General features: G+C 41.9%; 1 protein-coding gene across 2 annotated transcripts in view; it reads right to left on the bottom strand.

Moving 5' to 3' along the window:
- PLCD1 (phospholipase C delta 1) overlaps positions 1-25,600 on the bottom strand; it is an 88,063-nt gene that overhangs the window by 44,602 nt on the left and 17,861 nt on the right. Inside the window, exons 1-2 of one of the 2 annotated variants that reach the window (XM_039337000.1) lie at positions 20,501-20,782; positions 6,448-6,612 (exon numbers count right to left, since the gene is read on the bottom strand). In XM_039337000.1, the coding sequence (XP_039192934.1) occupies positions 6,448-6,612; positions 20,501-20,600 (265 nt within the window). In that variant the 5' untranslated portion in view covers positions 20,601-20,782. Of the gene's footprint in view, positions 1-6,447; positions 6,613-20,500; positions 20,783-25,600 lie in introns of those variants that run through there. The other variant, XM_039337001.1, reaches the window with a different exon arrangement.

Below are 25,600 nucleotides of genomic sequence, written 5' to 3' on the forward strand. Positions count from 1 at the left end.
TGCCCTATGCTTGAATTTTGACCATGTCACCATGAGAATGCTAAAATGGTCATAAGTGCGAGGACTGATTGTAAGTCATATTTTTATGTTTCAGCTTTGAAACTTCAACAAATGAATCATTGTAAGTTAAGGTCTACTGTAATATGAGAAAACAAGGGTTACAAAATTGGTTTTGCAAAACTCCAGATAACCAGCAGAGGGCAGCAAACTGTTAAGATTTTCTGGGTTTCTTTCCTGCCCTCTAGTGGTCCAGTGGAACTTTGCAGCCTAAATCAAACAGTCCTAGAGAAACATATTATCTGGAATTATTTGTTTGCAAATCTCCTTAACTTTGGCAGTCACTTTGAATTAATGGCAAATAGAAACAATTGTGCACATTAATAATTTTACAAAATACTTGAAAAACCAGACTAGGACGGGCTCAAGGGTGCCTTACATCTGGTACATGCAGGAAATGTGCAAGATTTTTCTTGTTATTTCAAAGTTACACCCTTATTTGCTTTGTTCTTGGGTTTTGAGTTTGTTTTCCTTGAAGGCTGATCACTAATAAATGGGGAAGCTGGGATCAACAAGGAAAGTAAAGTCAGATTTACATGACTGGATTTTAAAAATACAGAGAAAAAACATGGGAAGGCTGCTAAAAAATTTCAATATTCTCAAAACACTCAGAAAATGCCAGGTGAGAGAACATGGAATGCAATGACTTTAAATATATTTTTAAGTCTCTAACTGAAGAATACAGATAGTCCTCGACTTACAATCACAATTAAGCCCAAAGTTCCTGTTGCTAAGTGAGACATTTGTTAAGTGAGTTTTGCCCCATTTTTCCTGTCACAGTTCTTAAGTGAATCACTGCACATGTTAAGTTAATAACAAGGTTGTTAAGTGAATCTGGATTCCCCATTGATTTTGTTTGTTAGAAGGTTGCAAAAGGGGATCATGTGACATGCAACCGTCATAAATATGAGTTGTTAAGTGAATCTGGATTCCCCACTGATTTTGTTTGTTAGAAGGTCGCAAAAGGGGATCATGTGACATGCAACCATCATAAATATGAGCCAGTTGCCAAATTTTGATCACAAAGAGATGCTGTAATGGTTGTAAGTGTGAGAAACAGTCATATTATGTCACTTTTTTCAGTGATGTTGTAACTTTGAACGTTCACTAAATCAACTGTTATAAGTCAAGAACTACCTGTATTCAGTTATACCTCCACTTAAAACAAAATGAACTCAGAATAACAGAATTGGAAGGGACCCTGGAGATCTTCTAGTCCAAACTGCTGCTGAAGCAGGAAGCCCTATGCTAGGGGTGTCAAATTCAATTTCATTGAGGGCTGCATCAGTATTGTGGTTGCCCTCGGGGGGCTGGGGGTGTGGGGCCAGGGTGGGTGCAGCCTACTGGGTGGGCATGGATGGAGTGGGTGTGGCCTACTGAGTGGGCGTGGCCAGCTCTACATCGTTCGCGTGAAGGGTGCCTGTGGGGGCCTGGGCAGGCGTGGGACAGATCTGAGGGTCTCTGGCAGAAGGGGGTGGGACGGGGGCAAGCACCAAGGCATGGTCCATTTTGTCATTCCTCACAAAGGGTGACACCTCCCAAGCATGCACACAGCAGGGGCTGGTTCCTCATTGTTTCTGGACGGCCTTGTGAAGCTAAGACTGAATGGGTTTCAGCATAGATGGCCACCACAAAATTGTACATTGGCTCCCGGCCGGCCTGGGCCAGGGCCAAGGCAGCGGGGGCCGTTCCCTCACTGTTTCCAGGATGGCTTCACGGGCCACAGGAAACCACTTCACGGGCCGCATCCGGCCCCCGGGCCTTGTGTTTGACATGTTTGCCCTGTGCTATTTCAGAGAAATGATTGTCCAGTCTCTTCTTAAAAACCTCCAGTGATGGAGAACACACAGCTTCTGGAGATAAGCCTTTCCACTGATTATTTGTTCCGTTAGGAAATTTTTCCTTAGTTTTAGGTTCATTCTCTCCTTGATTAGTTTGAAAAGAAAAAGAATGCTCTTTTGAGGATTGTAATGTTCCCATCTATCTACTTATCTATCTATATATTTTTTTCTCAACTTAACTGCGTCTACAAATTGTATTTGACAGGGCAATCCATTTTTGATCAATCACTGCTCAATTATGCAGCACACAGCAAATGGCTGAATGCCAATAATTAAATAAATACGTTGTGCAAATTTAAATAACATTATTTTTACATCCCTTCAAGGCTTATTTGGAACTACTTCATTTGACTCTCTCCACCCCATCGTAGGGCTGGCAGCCACTCAAACCACAATACAGTTTGTTACACGAGCTATTAGATTTCTGTCACAAAGTAGAGCCTGGCTGAGTTAAGCTGCCTATTCATTTTCAATCATGCATCGTCCTTAATAATGTAGGGGGACAAATAATATTCTTTCTTTATTCTGTGGAAATTCTCAGTCATCCAAGTCATGGTTGTCCCCAAAGGTGCTTTTTCAAGAGGCAAGTGGACTTCCTTTGTTTTTCCCTGAAGATGTTTCGCTTCTCATCCAAGAGGTTTCTTCAGTTCTGGCTGAATAGAAGAGGAAGGAAGCACTTATATTCCTTGCAGTCATCTGGTTGTTAGTCCTCTTTCTGAGAGTCGTTGAGGCTTCCACTTCCATCCTCCACCATTCAGTCAGAACACAGCGGCAGAGGCCTAAAGCAAAAAGGTTTTATAAAACCCAGCTGAAGGCCTAGGACTGGGGCGACGGCACGCGTGCCCACAGAGGGGGCTCTGAGTGCCGCCTCTGGCACCCGTACCATAGGTTCGCCACCACTGAGGTAGAATAAAAGACACTAGTTATATTAAAAGGCACTGGTAACAGAAAAAGATTGGAAATTTGTCATCTTTTCTATTGATTCTAAGAATCTTCTTAGAAAATCAGAATTTATCAATACAGGTAGTCTTCAACTTACGACCATTCATTTAGTGATCATTCAAACTTACAGTGCTGAAAAAGTGACCTATGACAATTTTTCACACTTACGACTATTGCACCACTTGTGCGGTTACGTAATCAAAATTCAGATAGTTGGCAACTGGCTTGTATTTATGACAATTGCAGTGTCCCGGGTCATGCGGTAATCATTTGTGACTCCCTTATAAGCGTGGGGAAGCCAGATTCACTTAACAACGGTGTTACTGGCTTAACAACTGCAGTTATTAATTTAACAATTGTGGTAAGCAAGGTCACAAAATGGAACAAAATTCAACAAATGTTTTGCTTAGCAATAGAAATTTGCTTAGCAATAGATCTCAGTTGTGATCGTTAAGTCGAGGACTGCCTATACTAGGTCAGCTCATGGTAAGGTTACCACAAGTAATTGTTCAATCTTAAATTTTTATAGTGAAGGTTCTCCTATAATTCATAATATTTTTTGAAACATTTTGCACATCTTCGCAAGGGATATAACTTTTGATTTTGTAAGCTTTGGAACTCTTCTGTGTTCCTGAGAGGAATTCATTGTAGCAGCACGTGGCAATAGAAGACACATTACTGCATTTATCTACACATGATTCCCTTCTTTACTTAAGCAGGTGGTCATCATTTAGATTCAGATAGATAGATAGATAGATAGATAGATAGATAGATAGATAGATAGATAGATAGATAGATAGACAGAGAGAGAGAGAGAGAGAGAGATGGACAGACCGATGGACGGACGGATAGATTTAAGTAGATAGATAAAGAGATAGATAGATAGATAGATAGATAGATAGATAGATAGATAGATAGATAGATAGATAGATAGATAGACAGATAGACAGACAGACAGATGTAGATAGATAGATAGATAGATAGATAGATAGATAGATAGATAGATAGATAGACGGGTGGATGGATGGATTTAAGTAGATAGAGAAATAAATAAATAAAGATAGATAGATAGATAGATAGATAGATAGATAGATAGATAGATAGATAGATAGACAGACAGACAGACAAACACAGTGGTTCTCAACCTGTGGGTCGGGACCCCATTTGGGGTCAAACGACCATTTCACGGGGGTCGCCAAACAAGGCTGTCTGCCATTTTTTCCCCCTTTTCTTTGGCCATGCCCCTGGCACCCGGTGATGTATAAGTGGTTGGGGGTCACCACAACATGGGGAACTGTATTATGGGGTCGTGGCATTAGAAAGGTTGAGAACCACTGGACAAACAGATTATTGTCATTTTTTTTCCTCTGGGCACAATGGCACATATTAAAAACGAAATTTAGTTGCTTCCTCTCAAAGTGTTTAGTGACCATTTGTTCAGCCACAGTCCAAAATTATGATGGCACCGAATGAGGGGGAGTCAAAATGAGTTCTCATCTTTGCACCAATTGCAGCATCCCCACAGTGGGACAATTCAGGGGCTTGGCAACTGGCTTGCAATTATGGCACCGTAGCATCCCACAGTCACAATCTTAAATCTTCCCAGCTGCTTCCAAAAAGCAACGTCAGTGGGGAAGCCAGCAAGAAGTCAGAGGTTGCAAATTTGTGAAGTCCTCACTTAACAACAGCAGCTGGGACCAATAGGAATGATGTTGTACGTCACACTTCATGGCTTTCACATTTAGCAGTGGAGTTTCTGGTCCCTACTGTGATTGTTAAGTGAGAAGTATATGTATTGATTATCACTGTTTGGAATTAGGTGGCCTCCAGATAATTGATTGAACCATAAATGTATCTCACTTTAAGACAGCCCAAAAGCTGGAGCTCAGAGTAAAGCTATATTCTTAATTGCATTTTTTCAGAGGTTTTGAATTTGTTTGTTTTTTATAGTTTTACTTGTTTTTACTTTATTGTTCTCACTCACAGAATTGCAGTTTAAGTCACTGCTTTAGACAGGAAAGCGGTGCAGAGAGTGGTGAGGACGGCAGAAAAGATCATTGGCCGTTCCCTCCCTCCCATCCAAGACATAGCTCAGAAGCGTTGCTTGAGCAGGGTCCGCAAGATTATCTGGGACACTACACACCCTCTTCATGACCTGTTTTCCTTGTTACCTTCTGGGAGGGGGCTTTGTGGTATCCGAAGCAGAACATCCAGATTCAGCCATAGTTTCATTCCATACAGCATTAACCTTGTGAACTCTCACGCTTCCTCCTTCCATTATATATTCAAGATCGACAGCATTTAATATTTATTTGTTATGTATATGTAGGGGTGTAGGTCTATACATATGTTGGATATAGTATGTATATGTTGTATATAGTATGTTTAGATGTGCGTCATGTGTTCACTTTGAGAGCGGGCAATTAAATTTCATTTTTGATGTGTGTCGTTGTGCCCACAGTAAAAAAATGACAAAAAGGTTGTCTTGTCCTGTCCTGTCCTATCCTTACCTTACCTTACCTTACCTTACCTTACCGTATCTTATCCTATCCTATCCTATCTTTATCTTTATCTATCTTTATCTTATCTTTATCTTATCTTATTTTTGTAAGTATATAGTGGTACCTTGGTACTCATTGTTAATTGGTTCCAGCAGGTGCAATGAATATTAAAAATAATGAATACCACACAATTTTTTCCCATAAGGAATAATGTACTGAGTCACAAGGCAGCTGACATCAACAAGTTCTAGCTTGTGCGTGGAGGGCCAAACAAAGAACAACAGGACAAAATTTTCACGTCATCAAATCTAATGAGTTTCAAAGCAGTTGAGTGGCAAGATACCACTGTGTTAACTTGGATCTTAAAAATAAAGAATTTGGAAATAATGAAGCGGTCCCTAGTTACTGGTTCCCATAGTTTGCACAAACCAGAGAGTATTACTTTGAAACTTGAAACCAATTCTCCCTTCAAATTATTGATCTAATGACAGTTTGGATGTAAACTATGGATGGTACAAATGAGCAGGGAAGTGGAGTATAAACAACTCCACTATGTCTATGGCAGGGGTAGGTAACCTTGGCTCTTTTATGACTTGTGGATTTCAACTCCCAGAATTCCTGAGCCAGCATGGCTCAGCATGGAAACCTCTTCTTCCCCTCAGCATGGCTGGCTCAGGAATTCTGGGAGTTGAAGTCCACCAGTCATAAAAGAACCAAGGTGGCCTACCCCTAGTCTATGGAGATTCTCAGTCATCCAGGTCATAGCTGTCTCATTTTCAAAAGACAGCTGGACTTTTTTTTTCCTTCAAGAAGTTTCGCTTCTCATCCAAGAAGCTTCATGGGGAATAGAAGAATAGGTTCTGATAGGATAGAGGGCGCAGATAACCACCCCCCCCCCGGGCCTCAATGGCTCTCAGAGAGAGCGCTAACAACAAGATGACTAAAAAGAAATATAACCCTTGCTTCGCCACCCACTACCCCGCTAGAACTGATGAAGCTTCTCAGATGAGAAGTAAAATGTCTTCTTCAAGGAAAAAACAGTCCAGCTGTCTTTTGAAAACTCCACTACAGGTGGTTTACTGAGAGAACAACAGCCAGATACTTACAAAGCTGTGACTCCGGGGATCGAAGCATTTTCTTGGATTCCTGCCATATGGTCTTACAATCTTCCTGTAGCTTGTAAAATCTCTCTCTCCTCCAGGACGTGGACTTGACTTTCAAGAGGTGACTTCCCCGTAGCAGGAACTTGAGGTCATGGTCGTCTTGTAAACCTGAGGAGTAGCAACGTGACAATCAGCATACTGGTCTTCCTTTCCACATATGAGGCATGCTAACTCCTGACTTGCAACCAATGTTTTAGTGACCATTCAGAGTTACAACGGCACTGGAAAAGGCGACTTGCGAACAGAACTCGCCCTTATGACCACTGTAGCATCCCCATGGTGCTTGGCAACCAGCGTGCATTTTACATGGCTGCAGCAGTCCCAGGGTTACGTGATTGGCATTTGAAATCTTCCTCAATGGAGGAACCAGATCCGCTTAATGACCATTTGCTTAACAATAAAATTAAGTATGGCTCACTTAACCTGCCTCCAGAAGTTGTGAATGCTCCAGCAACGGAAGTTTTTAAGAAAATCATTTGTCTGAAATGTTATATAGCTGTGGTGGCGAATCTATGGCACGGGTGCCAGAGGCAGCACTCAGAGCCCTCTCTGTGGGCATGCGCGCCGTCGCCTCAGTCCTAGACCTTCAGCTGGGTTTTATAAAACCTTTTCACTTTAGGCCTCCGCCGCCGTGTACAAAAAAAAAAGGTTCAATCAATCAGTCAATTTCAACTTCTTGCGGGAAAAAAATATCTTGCAAAGTTGGAATTGATTGACTGAACTTTTTAGTCCCACCCAGTCTGCTGTTACCACCGCAGCCACGCCCACCCAATGGGCCACACCCACTCAATGGGCCACACCCACCTGCCACCCGACCATGCATAAGTGGGTTTTGGGTTGCAATTTGGGCACTCGGTCTCTAAAAGGTTCGCCATCACTGGTATATAGGGTTTCCTGCCTGAGCAAAGGGTTGGACAAGATGACCTCCAAGGTCCGTTCCAGCTCTATTCTGACTGAATTGTGATTGCAAATCAAGGACTACCTCTATCAAGTTCACTACCTTCCAATCATCATCATCATCATTATCATCATCATCATCAGCATCATCATCATCATTATTATTATTATTATTATCCACCTTGCTTAGCCATGGAAATTTTGGTCCCAATTGCAGTATTCCAGTATTTCAGAGACTGCCACAAGAAGGAAGGGGTCAGCCTATTCTCCAAAGCCCCAGAAGGCAAGACAAGAAACAATGGATGGAAACTCATCAAGGAGAGAAACAACCTGAAAGTACCGGTAAAGAGAATTTTTCTGACAATTAGAACAATTAACCCAGTGGTTCTCCACCTGTGGGTCGGGACCCCATTTGGGGTCGAACGACCATTTCACGGGGGTCGCCAAACAACGCAGTCCGCCATTTTTTCCCCCTTTTCCTTCGCTGTGCTACTCCCTGTTATTCTATTGGCTTTTGAAAGCCAATAGAATAGACTCTCTTGAATAGAGTCTAATTCTATTGGCTTTCAAAAGCCAATAGGAATTGTCCAGGCTGTCTCTGCCCTGCTGAGCCCGCCAAAAGTCCCATTCTGCAAACGGTGCTGCACCAGTTGAGTAGTCCTCAACTTACGACCGGTTGAGTAGTCCTCAACTTACGACCGGTTGGAGGTTGCAGCATTAAAAAGGTTGAGAACCACTGAATTAACCTATGGAATAGCTTGCCTTCAGAAGTTGTGGGTGTTCTATCACTGGAGGCTTTTAAGAAGGGACTGGATAGCCATTTGTCTGAAATGGTCTAATGCAGGGGTAGGCAATCTTGGCTCTTTTATGACTCATGGACTTCAACTCCCAGAATTCCTGAGCCAGCATGGCTCAGCTTGGAAACCTCTCCCTTTCCCCTCAGCATGGCTGGCTCAGGAATTCTGGGAGTTGAAGTCCATGAGTCATAAAAGAGTCAAGGTTGCCTACTCCTGGTATAGGGTATCCTGCCTGAGCAGGGGGTTAGACTAGAAGACCTCCAAGGTCCCTTCCAGCTCTATTTTGATTGATTGAATTGTGGTTGCAAATCAAGGACTATCTCTGACAGGTTCACTATCTCTGTGTTTTTAAAGATAATGCTTGACTTATACTTACAACTGGCCCCAAAATTTCCATTGCTAAGACAGTTGCTAAGTGAGTTTTGCTTCATTTTGCAATCTTTTTTTGCCGCAGTTGTTACGTGAATCACTGCAGTTGTTAAGTTAGTGACATGGTTGTTAAGTGAATCAGGCTTCCCCATTGACTTTGCTTGTCAGAAGGTCGCAAAAGGGGATCAGGGACACCACAACTATCATAAATACAGGTCAGCTTGCAAGCGTCCGAATTTTGACCACGTGACCATGGGATGCTGCAACAATTGTGTAAGAAATAGTCATAAGTCACTTTTTGCAGTGCTGTTACAACTTCAAACAGTCACTAAACAAGGGGTTATAAATTAAGGATTACTTGTATACGTACTTTTTATCTGGTCAAAAATAAAACTCTGAACTTTTTTTTAAAAAAAATAGTTGTTCCTAAATGCTTAACGCAGCAGCTTTATCTCAAAAACTTGCTTTCAGCTTTCCATCAGCCCCATTTAAATGGGGAAAGACATTCCTACCCAGATAGTTTACAGAGAAAACATCCTGTGTGCTTATTTGAGGCGTTTGCAAGCAGAAGGGGACACATCTGCAACCTTGGGTGAGCTTGAAAAGGGATCAGACTTGGTTAGTACTTGATCCTTCGGGAAATCCTACATCAGCAAAGGTGAAAAACAGGAGAAAACTAGAGCCAACTGCTTTAGGAAGCCACCTGGAAGTAGTTTCACTTGACAAGTTTTTAATTCTTTCCCTGACACAGGGGTAGGCAACCTTGGCTCTTTTATGACTCATGGACTTCAATTCCCACAATTCCTGAGCCAGCTATTCTGGGAGTTGAAGTCCATGAGTCATAAAAGAGCCAAGGTGGCCTACCTCTAGCCTAGGCCTAGGCCGCTTTATGACTCATGGACTTCAACTCCCAGAATTCCTGAGCCAGCATGGCTCAGCTTGGAAACGTCTCCCTTTTCCATCAGCATGGCTGGCTCAGGAATTCTGGGAGTTGAAGTCCATCAGTCATAAAAGAGCCAAGGTGGCCTACCTCTGGCCTAGGCCTAGGCCGCTTTATGACTCATGGACTTCAACTCCCAGAATTCCTGAGCCAGCATGGCTCAGTTTAGAAACCTCTCCCTTTCCCCTCAGCATGGCTGGCTCAGGAATTCTGGGAGTTGAAGTCCACCAGTCATAAAAGAACCAAGGTGGCCTACCCCCTGCCCTGTCAGGACCTACTGAAGGATTAGGGAGTGGAACATATTAGCATTTGAAAAGGAGACCACAGGACAATCCCTGAGGCTGTAGATTAGAGAGGTAGATGATGCAATATTCCAGAGAAAGGCTATATTGTCAGTCCTTGACTTATGACTGCAATTGAACCCAAATTATTGTTGCTAAGTGAGTCAATTGTTAAGTGAATCCCCCCCCATTTTACAACCTTTCTTCCCACAGGTATGAAGTGCATCAGTGCAGTTCTTAAGTTAGTGACATGATTGTTAAGTGAATCTGGCTCCCCTATTCACTTTGCTTGTCAGATGGCCACAAAAAGTGACCACATGATCCCAGGACACTGCCAAGCATCTGAATTTTGATCAGATGACCATGGGGAAATGCTGCAACGGCTGCTAAATCACTTTTTCAGTGCTATTGTAACTTTGAACGGTCACTAAATGAACTGTTGTAAGTCAAGGACCACCTGTAGTAAACAACCTCTGTGTTTCTCCCGAGAAAAATACATATGCATCTCCACCCACCAAAAAAGAAAAAATTTACCTTGACTAAATGAGTGGGAAAAGAGTCAGAACAAAACAATGTATGATTCATCTAATTTTACCTTGGAAGTAATTCAGTACAGTTGACATTACTGTACTCTGTACATAATTATTTTCCTCACTGGTGACATTAAAGATGTCATTTGCTAGCAGCTCTCTTAGGGCATTTATGAGTTGCATTTAAAGCTTTTTAGGGTCACATGCAAGTCTCACCCCCCCCACACACACACAAACCTTGGATTGCAATAGTGCCATTCCTGATGATTTAACAGAATAACAGAGTTGGAAGGGACATTGGAGGTCTTCTAGTCCAACCCCCCTGTTCAAGCAAGACATCCTATACCATTCCAGACAAATGTTACCCACTCTCTTCTTGAAAACCTCCAGTGTTGGAGCATGCACAACTTCTGGAAGCAAGTTGTTCCACTGGTTAGTTGTTCTAATTGTCAGGAAATTTCTCTTTAGTTTTAGGTTGCTTCTCTCCTTGATTAGTTTCCATCCGTTGCTTCTCATCCTGCTTTCAGGTGCTTTGGAAAATAGCTTGACTCTCTCTTCTTTGTGGCAGCCCCTGAGATATTGGAAGACTGCTATCATGTCCCCCCTCGTCCTTCTCTTCATTAAACTATAGACATCCCCAATTCCAGCAGCCGTTCCTTATATGCTTTAACCTCCAGTCCCCTAATCATCTTTGTTGCTCTTCTCTGTTTCTAGTCTCAACATCTTTTTTACATTGTGATGATCAAAACTGGATGCAGTATTCCAAGTGTGGCTTTACCAAGGCCTTGTAAAATGGTACTAACACTTCATGTGATTTTGATTCTATGCCTCTGTTTATTTACAAGGATTGTATTAGCTTTTTGGGCTGCTTATATTTAAGTGATTGTCCATTAGGACACCAAGGTTCCTCTCTTGATTCTGTCCCTCTGTTGATGCAGCCGAGGACTCCAGAACACCTCTCAGACTCTACACTGTAAATCCACTGCCCTTTCACACTATCTTTTTTTTTTTTGTAAAAATTTTTATTTTCAACTTTACAATACATAACAATCTTACAAATACTTCAGATAAAAAATAAAACAAATTGATACACACCACATTCGGTCTTGCCTGCCCATTTCCCCCCAAACCGCATCCCACCTCAAACCAACTTACTTCTTTCCATCTTTTTCTTCACTCACCCCCTCTCCTCCTTCACCGCCACCTTCCTACTTACTTCTCACCTTCTTCTTCTCCCTCTTGATGTGGTCCAGGGGAAATGCCCGAGCAGTTCCTCTCTCAAAATTAAAACATTAATATTATATACAATAAGACTATTTCTACTTTATCTGAACTACTTAAACTTCAACCCATCCCCCCCACCCCCCTCCCTCCACCCCCCCGACTTCCCAGAGCAAAATACAGGATTACGCAAATATATCAAACATAATCTATTTAAGTTTACTAATTATACAATGAACAAAATCATAAAAACCCTTAACTCTCTTCAAACTTTGACATCATAAGTTTATAAACAAAATCATTACTCATAGAATAAGTGAAACTTTGTAGTTCCATATTTCTTCTGAACATATTCTATCCATCTTCTCCATACATTAAAATATCTCTCTTGTGAATGGTCCTTTAAATAAGCAGAATTTTTAGCCATTTCTGCTAAATTAGAAACCTTAAATACCCATTCTTCTAAAGAAGGCAGAGTATCCTTCTTCCAATATTGACCCACCAGTAATCTTGCTGCTGTTATTAAATTCAACATTAAAATAGTTTCTTTAACATTAAAATCCACAAAAATTCCCAAAAGAAACAGTTGGGGAGTAAACTTAATCTTTCTTTTAAAAACCTTTTGAATGTTCCACCAAATCATAATCCAGAAGGTTTTAATAACTTTACAAGTCCACCAAACATGAAAATAGGTTGCATCCAAGCAACCACATCTCCAACATTTAGGTTGCAGGTTCGGGTACATACAAGACAACTTTTTAGGATCCAAATGCCATCTATAAAACATTTTGTAAAAAATTTCCCTCAAATTCTGGGCCTGCGTAAATTTAACATTTCTAGTCCAAATTTCCTCCCATAAGTCCAACGAGATCGGTTCCCTTTCACACTATCTTTGAACATAGAAAACTACAGAAAATTACTCTTTATACAGTAGTCCATCACTTTCCAACAATTCAGAGTTATGACTTACTTGCCTGAGGGTACTTATGACCTAGATTTAAAGTTCTGATGGTCAGCTGGAAAAGGTGAGATGGAAAGACCATTCCCAAAACAATGTGAAGTATAACCGATGTTATTTATATAAACGGAGAGCACTCCCTTCTAGATCTGATAATGTTACCTAGCTGGGTCATAAAATGTCTGCAAGCAAACAACAAAGCTGAAAGAGCAATGAAGACCACTCATGTCAATCCTACAAATATTCTCCTTCATGGAGGTTTCATTTAGCTATTATAGAACAAGTAACCTTAAGTGCAATTCTTTATATAACTTCAACTAATATTACTATTACCATGGCCAACGGTTCTGGGAAATAAGCAAACTAAGATTGTCAACTAGCCAAGCAAAAAACAAGCAAGCCATCTGGGCTTGTTACTCTCTGGGGAATAGATGGCGTTTCAGATCTTCTGGAATTTCTCCTTCCATCAGCAGCCAGCAAGCCCATCAGTTGAAAATGATGAAACCAATTCTTCAATATCATTCAAAAATCACTCCGTTTTGCATTTCTGCTTTAGCAAAAGTTTGACCCATGGAAAGCTATTAGCTGCCCATGGAGCAATATGTATTATGTAACAGCTAGATTTCAGGTGGCTGTTAAAGGCCCAGCTACCAAGATCAGCCAAAAAAGCCGATGCAATGCTAGGCTGCATTAATAGAATCAGGATTGTGTAAAGTTTTACTACCATTTTACAAAGTCTTACTAAGGCCACACTTGGAATACTGCATCTATTTTTGGTCACCACAATATAAAAAAGAGGTTGAGAGTCTGGAAAGAGTGGAGAGAAGAGCAAGAAGGATGATTAGGGGGCTGGAGGATAAAACATATGAAGAACGGTTGCAAAAATTGGGTATGTCTAATCTAGTGGGAAAAAAGACATGATGGCAGTGTTCCAATATTTGAGGGGCTGCCACAAAGAAGAAGGGGTCAACCTATTCTCCAGAGCACCTGAAGGCAGGACAAAAAGCAACAAAGAAGAGGGAGTCAAGCTATTCCCCAGAGCACCTGAAGGCAGGACAAAGAACAAACGGATGGAAACTAATCAAACAGAGAAGCAACTTAGAACTAAGGAGAAATTTCCTGGCAGCTAGAACAATTAATCAATGAAACAGATTATCTCCAGAAGTTGTGGATGCTCCATCACTGATGGTTTCCAAGAAGAGATTGGACAACCACGTCTCTGTAGTGGAATTAGGGTCTCCTGCTTGAGCAGGGGGTTTGACTAGATAGAAGATCTCCAAGATCCCTTCCAACTTTGTTATTCTGTTATTCTATTCTCAAGGACCAAATTGGGGCCAGATCATCTGGAATAGGACCATCTATGTGGTCATTAAGAGTTGAAATTGATTTGATGGAACATAAATGAATCAGTATATCAATGCAAAACCCCAGTTCCTTGAAAAATTCTAAATAAAGGAAAGGTAGAAGGAAACAAAAAAGGACAATCTGCAGCAAAGTAAATTGACTCAGGTTGGCTATGGCTATTTTTCCCTGTAAGATCAAAGAATCTGAAAAAATACAGTGAACTTTGCTAGTATAAATCAGTGGTGGCGAGCCTATGGCACAGGTGCCAGAAGCGGCACTCAGAGCCCTCTCTGTGGGCACGCGCACCGTCGCCCCAGTCCTAGGCCTTCAACTGGGTTTTATAAAACCTTTTTGCTTTAGGCCTCTGCTGCTGTGCGCAAAAAAAAAAAGGTTCAATCAGTCAATTTCAACTTCTTGCGGGAAAAAAAAAGATCTTGCAAGGTTGGAATTGATTGATTGAACTTTTTAGTCCCACCCAATCTGCCGTTACCACTGGAGCCACGCCTACCCAACGGGCCATGCCCACCCAATGGGCCACACCACTCGGCACTCGATGATGCATAAGTGGGTTTTGGGTTGCAGTTTGGGCACTCAGTCTCTAAGAGGTTCACCATCACTGGTATAAATGGTGATAGTTTACAAAGTTTATTAGATGCAAATAAAAATACATTATTACCACAGCAAGGAAGATAAAGCAGAAATGGTTAAACTGATTGTTTTATTCAAAGAGGAGAATATATTTAAGTATGTTTTTCATTTGGATATCATTTCTGGATTTTATGGTTTAGATGAAAAAAAATGACTTTGGTTTTATCTATTAGATTTGTTATTATACTAATGTGCAAAAGCAAAAAGTTGAGACTGGAGTGTTTTTGTTTTGTACTGTGCTAAAAAAGTTGAAAGTCAATGCTTTTTTTTTCTTTTTTTCCTTTGTTCCTCACATTTTCTTTTTCCTCTCTCTTTTTTCCTTCTCCCAATTTCCCATTTCTGCTTCTCTTTGTATTTCATATATAGATAAAAAACAATAAAAGACAAAGTCCAACTGTTCAAAAAAAAATAAAAAATAAAATAAAAAGGTTGGCTATGAATGCACTATTGGAAGATCTCAAAGACCAAGTTGGGGACAGATCAACCTGGAGAAGATCTAGGTGGTCACTTGATGGAACATAATTAATCACCCAAAAAAAAAATCCAGATCCAGATTAATGGTAAGATATTTAATGTAATAGTTGGAAGAGTAAAGCGTACAATGGGCCAGAACACAGCTGTAGCTGATTGATTGGAAACTGAAGGCTTCTGCGTGAGGCAATCTACGCTATAATTGGTTGCTGGGTATAAAGGGGGAGTTTCTCTTTTTTCCCGCCTTTTTCTTCTGTGTGTTCTGTATGCTGTTCTGTGATTTACCTCATGATGTAGTGATGTACCTGATTATCTTGTTTGTTGTAAATATAGATGATAAATATATTTATATAAAACTACAAGTTTGTGTCAGTCTTTCTGACTCCATTTGGACACCTGCTGTGCAATTCCCTGACACATAATTAGTCTGTAATACTGAGAAAGTTGGGAGGAAAGAGAAGACAACCAGCACCAAGGTGGATAGTCTCAATCAGAGCATTGATGGGTTTAAGGCTTTAGATGCCAGGTTAGGGACAGGGTATTCTGGAGAATATTTATCTTGTCAACAAGATATTGACAAGATATTGGGGGGAAAGAGTTAAGAGCCAAGTTTATATTGTTTAAAAGAAATATACATCTCGGTGTGGAGAAGGTGGATAAATTATATGAAGAATAAATATGGGATTTAATGGATAAATTATGATTAGAATAGATATGATTAAAAGTATCGTTTTGATTATGAATAATTTTTGGTTTAAATTTGGAATTGTTTAATTCGCTTTGTATTTGATTTTTATAGTTGATTATGAATAATTTTTGGTTTAATTTTTTTAATTTGTTTGAATTTGTTGTTTAAATTTGTTTCGTATCTGAGTTAAAGTAAGTTATTGATTTTGTTATTTGTATAGTTGGATAGGTTTAGTTAGATTCAGTTTGTATTAGTTAAAGTTAAGTAGATTTTGTTTAATATGTTTGAAAATCCTGTGCCAAGCTCTGGGAAGTGGGGGGAGGGGGGGTTGGGGGTGGGGGGGTGTTCTGGGGAGTGGGGGGAGGGGGGTTGGAGGTAGGTGGGTAAGTAGGTTAGACAATAGGATTAAAGTAAGATAATAGATGGGATAACTTATGAGAGAGATGTTGCTTGGGCATTTCCCGGCACTGTATCCGAAGAGGGATGAGAGTGGAGGAGAAAGGTTAGGGAGGAAGTAGGATGGTGAGAGGAGAGGGGGAGGGGAGAGAGAGGTGAGGGGAGGTGAGAAAGAGGAGGGAAGTAAGGGAGAGTGTTAGAAAGGGCGGATGCAGTTTGGGGGGGGTGGGCAAGCTACACCTATGTGTATTTATTTTATTTTGTCAAATGTGAATTTTTTTCTTTGTTGTTTATGTAATTGATAAATGAAAAATAAAAACTTTTTTTATAATAACATAACCAGAAAGATGTTGGTGTTGAATAACTCAGTCAAGACACATCTTCAAAACATTCCACTGTCTCACCTGACAGGACAGGAAGATGTCTCACAATGACAGGTAGACATGGGCATCATCAGCACAGATGTTCTCTCTAAGCAGTTTACAGATGCAATTTGGAAGGAAAGTTCTACAAGATCTTTGTACAACTCAAGTAGACCATTGCCATGATATTGAGCAACCTGGGCACCACATAGGAGAAACCATGTTCTGCATGACTGAGAATCTCCATAGACATTTACCTATGCATTTTGGGATGAACATCCTTCAAGTGGTGTGGGAGAAAAGGATTTCCAGAAAACATTTTAGGCTACAGGAGCCATTTGCGCTTCAGTTTGAGGCGCAGACAACACAGTTACATCCCCAACAGCTTGTACCTGTTTTCAACAGTGAAGGGAGACAGGGCAGAAAACATCCTGCAGCCAAGAAGGCTCCATACATAGTTGCACTACTCAGTTGACTTGAGGATACAGGTATACCTCCAAGTGGCCTCAGCAACTCTCTAAAAGAATGCAAATGACCAGCTGTCTGAAAGGAATATAGATCCTTCCATTCCCACTATGCAGTCAGAGCTGAAGAAGCTTCTTGGATGAGAAGTGAAACATCTTCAAGGCAAAACAAGAAAGTCCAGTTGCCTCCTTTGGGACTAAAGCACCTTTGGGGCAACCATGACCTGGATGATTGAGAATCTCCATAGGCAACAAAGGAGCAAGTGACATCATGCATGTCATGACACGATGCTAAATATTTACATTGTTTTGAGAGCCATAGATGTGACCCCAGAGAAACTTCTGAGAAGGTTTTACAGCAAAAAATGGTGGAGAATTATGCTTTGAGACAAGAACAGATATAAGAGGAAGAGAAGAGAGAAATCAGTTTTGCAAGTTTCTGTTTCAATAGTTCATCTGATTAAAGTAGAGGTCTTGGGAAATGGATTTCCTAAACTGGGTAATTTCAAAGGCGTGACAACTGTATGATAGATGGATCATGACACAACTGAATGCAAATTACATCACTGGTATCATTTATGTGGTGGGTTTGTGCAATACAAAACAGGATGGTAGTTTCTGTTGGATTCCTATGCTGAGAACTTCTCTTTTGCACAGTTTCTGGAACTGAGCTGTCAAAGAAGACCACATCTTTGGAGATCATCTCTTTCAGGTGACCCAGAAGTCAATTCTTCTTGGAGCATGTTCCAATCCCCAAGCCCAACCCAAATCCAGACTGGAAAAGAAGGATGAGGGGTGACATGATAGCAGTGTTCCAATATTGAAGGGATTGCCATAAAGAAGGGGGATCAACCTGTTCTCCAAAGCACCAGAATGCAAGACAAGAAACAATGGATGGAAACTAATTAAGGAGAAAAGCAACCTAGAACTAAGGAGAAATTTCCTGACAATGAGAACCATTAATCAGTGGAACGACTTGCCTTCAGAATTTGTGAATGCTCCATCACTGGAGATTTTTAAGAAAAGATTGTGACAGCCATTTATCTGAAATGATATAGGTTTTTCTGCCTGAGCAGAGGGTTGGACTAGAAGATCTCCAAGGTCCCTTCCAACTCTGCAATTCTGTTATTCTGTTCTGTTATTCTGTGAAGCACCCATATTAACTCAAGTCTACCTTGTCTAGAAGAGACTTGCCATTTTGCACACAACTTTTGGCCCAGAAAACAGAACATCTGCCAGCAGTAAAGAACTAGAGGATTGGTGGGATCCAAAAAAGTTGTCTTTTTAAAAAAAGCCATCAGGTCAAGGTCTTTCTAGAGTGGTGGTTCTCAACCTGTGGGCCGGGACCCCATTTGGGGTCGAACGACCATTTCACGGGGGTCACCAAACAACGCAGTCCGCCATTTTGTCCCCCCTTTTCCTTAGCTGTGCTACTCCCTTTTATTCTATTGGCTTTTGAAAGCCAATAGAATAGACTCTCTTGAATAGTCTAATTCTATTGGCTTTCAAAAGCCAATAGGAATTGTCCAGGCTGTCTCTGCCCTGCTGAGCCTGCCAAAAGTCCCATTCTGCAAACGGTGCTGCACCAGTTGAGTAGTCCTTGACTTACGACCGGTTGAGTAGTCCTCGACTCGCAGCATTAAAAAGGTTGAGGGGTCGCAGCATTAAAAAGGTTGAGAACCACTGTTCTAGAGGTTGGATCCACCTATGTGATCATGTGGAAAGAACAGGCAACTGCTCAGCATGCCCAGGGCCAACTGTAAATTCTCAGCATTGCAGAAACATCTGTAGCTAAACACAATGACAGCAACATGCCTCTAAGCTCACCCATGGTGTATTTATGCAAATGTCCTAATTATGTACTTGTATCACAATGTCTGGTGCAAGTATGCATTTTGCAGAATTTACATGATGACATCCTCCCCACACGAGTCATCTTGTGCCCTGCATTAGCTACGTGTCTATTGGCAGAGTGGTGCCTGGAGTGGACTTTTTTAAGCAACCAGTAAAAAGGCAACATCTTCAAGCTGCAATTGAGAAAAGCAGATGCAAGAAACTGTAATCATATGTTGCAACCTTAGCCATTTTAAGACCAGCGGACTTCAATTCCCAGAATTCCCCAGCCAGCATGCTAAATCTAGCTGGGGAATGTTGAATTCCACGCACGTTGACTAGGGAATTCTAGGTGTTGAAGTCCACCTATCTTAAAGTTGACAAACTTTCCTCCAGAGGATTCTGTATCTGCTTTGCAGCTACCGTAGGCAGATTCCAAGCTGGCATTCACCATACTAATCTTTTGGAGGTATAAATCGTGGTTTAGAGCAGCTAGGTAAATCCAGCCAATTATGGCTTATTCCATAAAGCACAATTAAGCAAATCTTAGCTGAACATGCTGTGTGTAAGAATACAGCCCTAATGTAGGATAAATCAGGATGTTTTCCAGGACTACTGAGAAACAACAGCTTCAAGAATTAGCCATGTCTTCTTGGCAAACTTTGAAATTGTTTTAATTTCCCACCCAATCAACAACGACATCTTGCTTTCCAGATGGCTAGACTACACTTCCCATTATCCCCACCCACTGACTTTTGCACCATAGGTTATAGGGAGCTTTATTTGGGATCCACCAGTTGAAAATGTTTCTTTTGCCCACTTAAGAAAAAAGGTTGCTTTTCCCAGGGCTCCAGTTGAGCGAAAGGATTGTAATAAGTTCCTTAAATAAATTCAAAAATTTTCTCCCAAATGAAGCTCATTTTTCTCTTTTAAAAAAAAACTAACAAAAAGTCAGAGCCCCAAGATGTTTTGGTAATTTAACACATAGTTAATATTGTCAGTCACCAAAAGATAAGAAGAATCAGGCCTGATTTAGTATTTGGATGGGAGCCCACTCAGAAATCCCAAGGGCATTAGGTAAACTGTAAATCAATATATGTACTTATTCCAGAAAAAGATAACTGCCATCTACATCCATACAACTGCCAAGAAAACTACATATCTGTGAACTCTCCAACTCAGTTGGAAGAAATCTTTACCTTCATATTCTTCCAACATAACTTCTTATAAACCAAAATTATGCAGATACGTTTACAGCAAAGGGTGCAAAATCTGCAGCACAGGAAACCTTTTGCCCTTGTTTTTCTAAACATCATCACAAAGAAGACCAGAAAACACAAAATCAACCCAGCAAAGCAATGAGATTCACAACAATCTCAACTACCCCCTCCGTTCCACACACACACACACACACACACACACACACACACACACACACAAAGGAAACTGAGATTTCCTGTCTCCTTTTCAGGCCATTATTAGATCAGAACAATTCTTCATTCAACACAGCCACAATCACACCAACTATTTGGGTACTGCATGAAGTCAAACAAACACTGCAGCCCACTCGCAGGAACATTCAGGTGACCGAGAGTTCCTCTTGGTTGTTTCTGACCGACAACAACCACAATCACGACTACCTTCACAGATGGTGGGTCCCAAATCCCAGCGACCACTGGCTTCAAAGAAGGAAAACAATCTTTGCAAGATTAAAATCTGACTTTGAGGCTGTTGACTTAAAAGTGACCTGAGATAACCAGCCACCGCCCAGGATCCAAGGCAGCTGGCGAGTCTTACCCAGCCTTTGCCCATTCAGAGCGGCTACTTTGCGACTCTCTTCCACGAGCAGAATTTCTTGCGATTTGCTGCGTTTGGGCTGCTTCATGAAGCATTGCATTGTGCCCCAGGGGAGACACCTGGGTTCCCGTGTACATCAGGAACTCCCTCGAACGCTTCCCAAGGAAACTGTGAAGCCACCAAGTCCTTTTTTGTGGGACGAAAAAGCTGCTGGCAACCGAAACGAGAACACCACTGTAGAGGAGTGTGAGAAGAGGACGGACGAGGAGGAGGTGAAAGAGGCTAAGGGCACTGGTTGCGCAACCAAGGCATGGCTGAAGTTCAAAAGCAATTAAAACTGAATTGGCTTCCACGTGACACAACAGGGAAACAGAAGTGGCAGGGTGGATTTTAGGTCTGTGTGATCCTAGCTGGGAATTTTTCTCAGGTTGCAAACAGCCAGGATGGTGACTGACTGTAGGAAAAAAAAAGGACGGAGACTTTCTCTCAATTATGAGAGAGACTTTATGGGTCTCTCTCATAATTGAAAGACTTTATGGGTCTCTCTCATAATTGGGAGACTTTCTCTCAATAGTTGTCCCCTAGCAATATAGCGCCCTTCCTCCGAATTTTCTCATCACAATCTTGTTAGGAGAGTAGAACTAAGAAAAGTGACAAAACAGAGTGGAAAATTAATGCGGTTTTGTAATCAAAAGAGTGGAAAGGATTTAATGTTAGTTGAGAACAAAAACCACAATATGAGGGTTAATTAAGAGGGCAATTTGGAAATAACCCCCCCTTTTGATTATCCATGACAGACACTCGCAGATACAGAACTTTTATTATCCACATTAGAAAACTACAACAATCGCCATTCAAATTGAGGCACTTGTCATAAACGTCTTACAAGGTTTGAAATTCCTTACCGGATGTTGTCTTGGGTACTTGCCAGGAATCAGAATGGATAGGAAGAACCATTGTACAAACAACAATTAAACAATGAAGAGATTATCAACAATGCCATGTTGCAGGCTTCCACATATGCAACTCATTCCTAAAGCAAAATCTTCTCTGAGTTTCTTTCTATAGAAGTCTCCCCCACACTTCTCCTTAGACCAGGGGTTCTCAACCTTTTTAATGCCGTGTAAGTAACCAGTCGTAAGTCGAGGACTACCCAACCAGTCATAAGTTGAGGACTTTTCCCTGGCCGGGAGCGCCGGCTGAAGCGTAGCTGGCAAGCGGCAGAGACGGCGCAGGCCAACCACCGGCTGGGCCACCAGCTGGCCCAGCCCAAGGGAGGTAAGGCACCCGCCGGGCCCCACTCGCGCCAGCAATCCTCCCTGCGCCCACTGGCCTTCCACCCCTGGTCCCCTTTTACTTACATTTTTAGTAGTTGCTCAGCAGGGAGGGGTGGAAGCTTCCAGACAGCTCGCCTTCACTGCAGACAACTTGCAGCACCGTTTGCAGAATGGGACTTTTGGTGGGCTCAGCAGGGCAGAGACAGCCTGGACAATTCCTATTGGCTTTTGAAAGCCAATAGAATTAGAATCTATTCAAGAGAGTCTATTCTATTGGCTTTCAAAAGCCAATAGAATAAAAGGGAGTAGCACAGCTAAGGAAAAGGGGGAAAAAATGGCGGACTGTGTTTTTTGGCGACCCCCGTGAAATGGTCGTTCGACCCCAAATGGGGTCCCGACCCACAGGTTGAGAACCCCTGCCTTAGACCATCAATGACTTAACTGGGCAAATCCTGAACCAAACAAGGGTGAACAGCTTATCTTACATTTTTAAATGTGAACCAGGAAGGCGCCACAGAAGCTGGGTCCTTCCAGGCATCAGACAATGTCAGAGCGTGCAAGCAAGCCATCTACACACTTTCTGAGCCAATGAAGCTTCATTCTTTTTGCAAAATGCCATCCCAACTTTGGGGCTGACATCATAAATGGGTGGGAATTGATCCAGAAGCAGCTGAATATAGATAGTCCTTGGCTTGCAGTCCCTTGGCACAGTTGTTAAATGAATCACTGCAGTTGTCAAGTTAGCAATATGGTTACTAAGTGAATAATAATAATAATAATAATAATAATAATAATAATAATAATAGTAGTAGTAGTAGTAGTAGTAGTAGTAATAGTAAAGTTGGAAGGGACCTTGGAGGTCATCTAGTCCAACCCCCTGCTCAGGCAGGAAACCCTACACCATTTCGGACAAATGGCTGTCCAGTCTCTTCTTAAAAACTTCCAGTGTTGGAGCATTTACTGCTTCTGGAGGCAAGCTGTTCCAATGATTAATTGTTCTCACTGTCAGGAAGTTTCTCCTTAGTTCTAGGTTGCTTCTCTCCTTGATTAGTTTCCACCCGTTGCTTCTTGTCCTGCCTTCAGGTGCTTTGGAAAACAGCTTAATTCCCTCTTCTTTATGGCAGCCCCTGAGATATTGGAATACTGCTATCATGTCCCCCCCTTGTCCTTCTCTTCGTTAAACTAGACATAACCAAGTCTAGCAACCGTTCCTTATATGTTTTAGCCTCCAGTCCCCTAATCATCTTTGTTTGCTCTTCTCTGTACTCTTTCTAGAGTCTCAACATCTTTTTTACATCGTGGTGACCAAAACTGGATGCAGTATTCCAAGTGTGGCCTTACCAAGGCCTTATAGAGTGGTATTAATACTTCACGTGATCTTGATTCTATCCCTCTGTTAATGCAGCCTAGCACTGTGTTGGCCTTTTTGGCAGCTGCAGCACAGTGCTGGCTCATATTTAGGTAATCTGGCTCCCTCATTGACTTTGATCATTGGAACATCACAAAAGGGGATCACGTGACCCCAGAACTCTGCAATCATCATAAATATGAATCAAGTTGCCAAGTGTCTGAATTTTGATCACATGACCGTGATCAATAGTCGTAAGTGTGAAAACTGGTCATAAGTCATTTTTTTCAGTACCATTATAACTTTGAATGGTCACTAAATGAAATGTTGTAAGTCAAGTACCAGGCAGGAATTCAGAGTCACAGACACCCATGGAGGGGGGGGGGAACAATACAGTTAGTTCTCATCTTACAACCACAATTCAGCATCACTGAGCCTTACAATAAAGGTGTCATGGTTCTGACAGATGAAACTCTTCAAAAGAACTTCAAGGCATTGTCTACCTTAAAGAATCTTTATTTGAGTAGCATAGCATCAGCACTAACACAGGAGAAGCCAAAAACTGGATTCCCCTCCCCTGAGCACATAGTATCAAAGCACAATTTCCTCCTCCAATTAACCGTCATAAATCACGTTCTCCAATTAGTTTGAAATGCAGGCTTTCCCTCCAGTTCTCCAGCCCGCCAATTCTTATCATCTTTTATTTCATTAACCTTGGTTCACACACTAAGTCCAGTATTATTATGTCTATCTAAACTCTCATGCACATTCCTCCCCCCCCCCAGCATCATCTAACTCTAAGAGTAAAACATAAGAAGAAAATAGTTGCATCTCTAACTGTTGTCAAAGCAAAAGCATCCAATGTTAGCAGCGTTGACAAAAGGTAGAGCTATAATTTATTGTGCTTTTTGTCTGGACTATTTCGAAGGACCAACAGGCATGTGGGGTCCTTGGTGCTCTCTGAACTTAGTTGTTTTTCTGCAGACGTTTCATCACCAAACTGGGCAACATCATCAGTGAGGCATTGCTAATTTGGTGATGAACCATCCGCAAGAAAACAACCAAGCGCAGAGAGTACAAAAGACCCCACCGTTCAACCATAAGCTACAAATATTCTCTTCTATCAAGACATGTACATTCAAATACAGGTAGTCCTCAACGTTTGATCAAATTGAGCCCAAAATTTCTGTTGCTAAGTGAGACTTTTGTTAAGTGAACTTTGCTCCATTTGGCAACATTTCTTGTCGCAGTTGTTAAGTGAATCACCGCAGTTGTTAAGCTAGTGACATGGTTGTTAAGTGGATCTGGCTTTCCCCATTGACTTTGCTTGTCAGAAGGTCGCAAAAGGGGATCACATGACTCCAGTACTCTGTGACCGTCATGAGTCAGTTGCCAAGTTTGAGCTGAATTTTAATCACATAATCGTGGGGATGCTGCAATGGTCTTAAGTGTGAAATACAGTCATAAGTCACTTTTTTCAGTGCCGTTGTAACTTTGAATGGTCACTAAATGAACTTTGTAAGTCAAGGACTACCTATATTCTTTCCATTCATGCCATTGTACCACAATAATAATAATAATAATCATTATCATCATCATCATCATCAGGGCTTTTTTGTCATAGAACGCCGAGAATGGAGTTCCGGCACCTTTTTTGGATGGAACCTTGTAGGGTAAGCAAGGCGAGTTGTATGTCATGTGCAAGTTCCAGCACCTTGTTTTTTTTTTTTTTTTACAAAAAAAGCACTGATGATGATGATGATGATGTTGGAAGGGATCTTGGAGGTCATCTAGTCCAACCCCCTGCTCAGGCAGGAAGCTCTATACCAGTGGTGGCAAACCTATGGCATGCGTGCCAGAGGCGGCACTCCGAGCCCTCTCTGTGGACATGCGTGCCATTGCCCCAGCCCTGCCTCCCCCTGTGACCCCCTTCTCACCAGCAGCCCCCCCAAGGAGAGTCACCCCCCGCGGAGCAGTGCAGTCAAGCACATGACAGCCAGGCAGCAGGGACAAGACTCTGCCCTCGTGGCGTCGCACGGTTGATGCTGCAGGGCGCGGGCAGAGGACGTGGCCACCATGGCACTACTGGGCCACCTGGGTGATCTGCAGCGGGCCATGGAGGCATGAGAGGCCCTGTAGATGGGCGGGGCAGGGGCGGGCTGGGGTGGAGCAGGCGGAGCGGGGGTGGGCAGGGGGCTAATTTTTGGGTACTCGGTCTCTAAAAGGTTCGCCATCATTGCCCTATACCATTTCAGACAAATGGCTGTCCAGTCTCTTCTTAAAAACTTCCAATGTTGGAGCATTCACCACTTCAGGAGATAGGTTGTTCCACTGGTTAATTGTTCTTACTGTCAGGAAGTTTCTCCTTAGTTCTAGGTTGCTTCTCTTCTTAATTAGTTTCCATCGGTTGCTTCTTGTCCTGTCTTCAGGTGCTTTGGGGAATAGCTTGACTCCCTCTTCTTTGGGGCAGCCCCT

The sequence above is a fragment of the Crotalus tigris genome, unplaced genomic scaffold (assembly GCF_016545835.1).
Source record: "Crotalus tigris isolate CLP2741 ecotype Arizona unplaced genomic scaffold, ASM1654583v1 scf7180000017667.1391209, whole genome shotgun sequence".
NCBI classification, from domain to species: domain Eukaryota; kingdom Metazoa; phylum Chordata; class Lepidosauria; order Squamata; family Viperidae; genus Crotalus; species Crotalus tigris.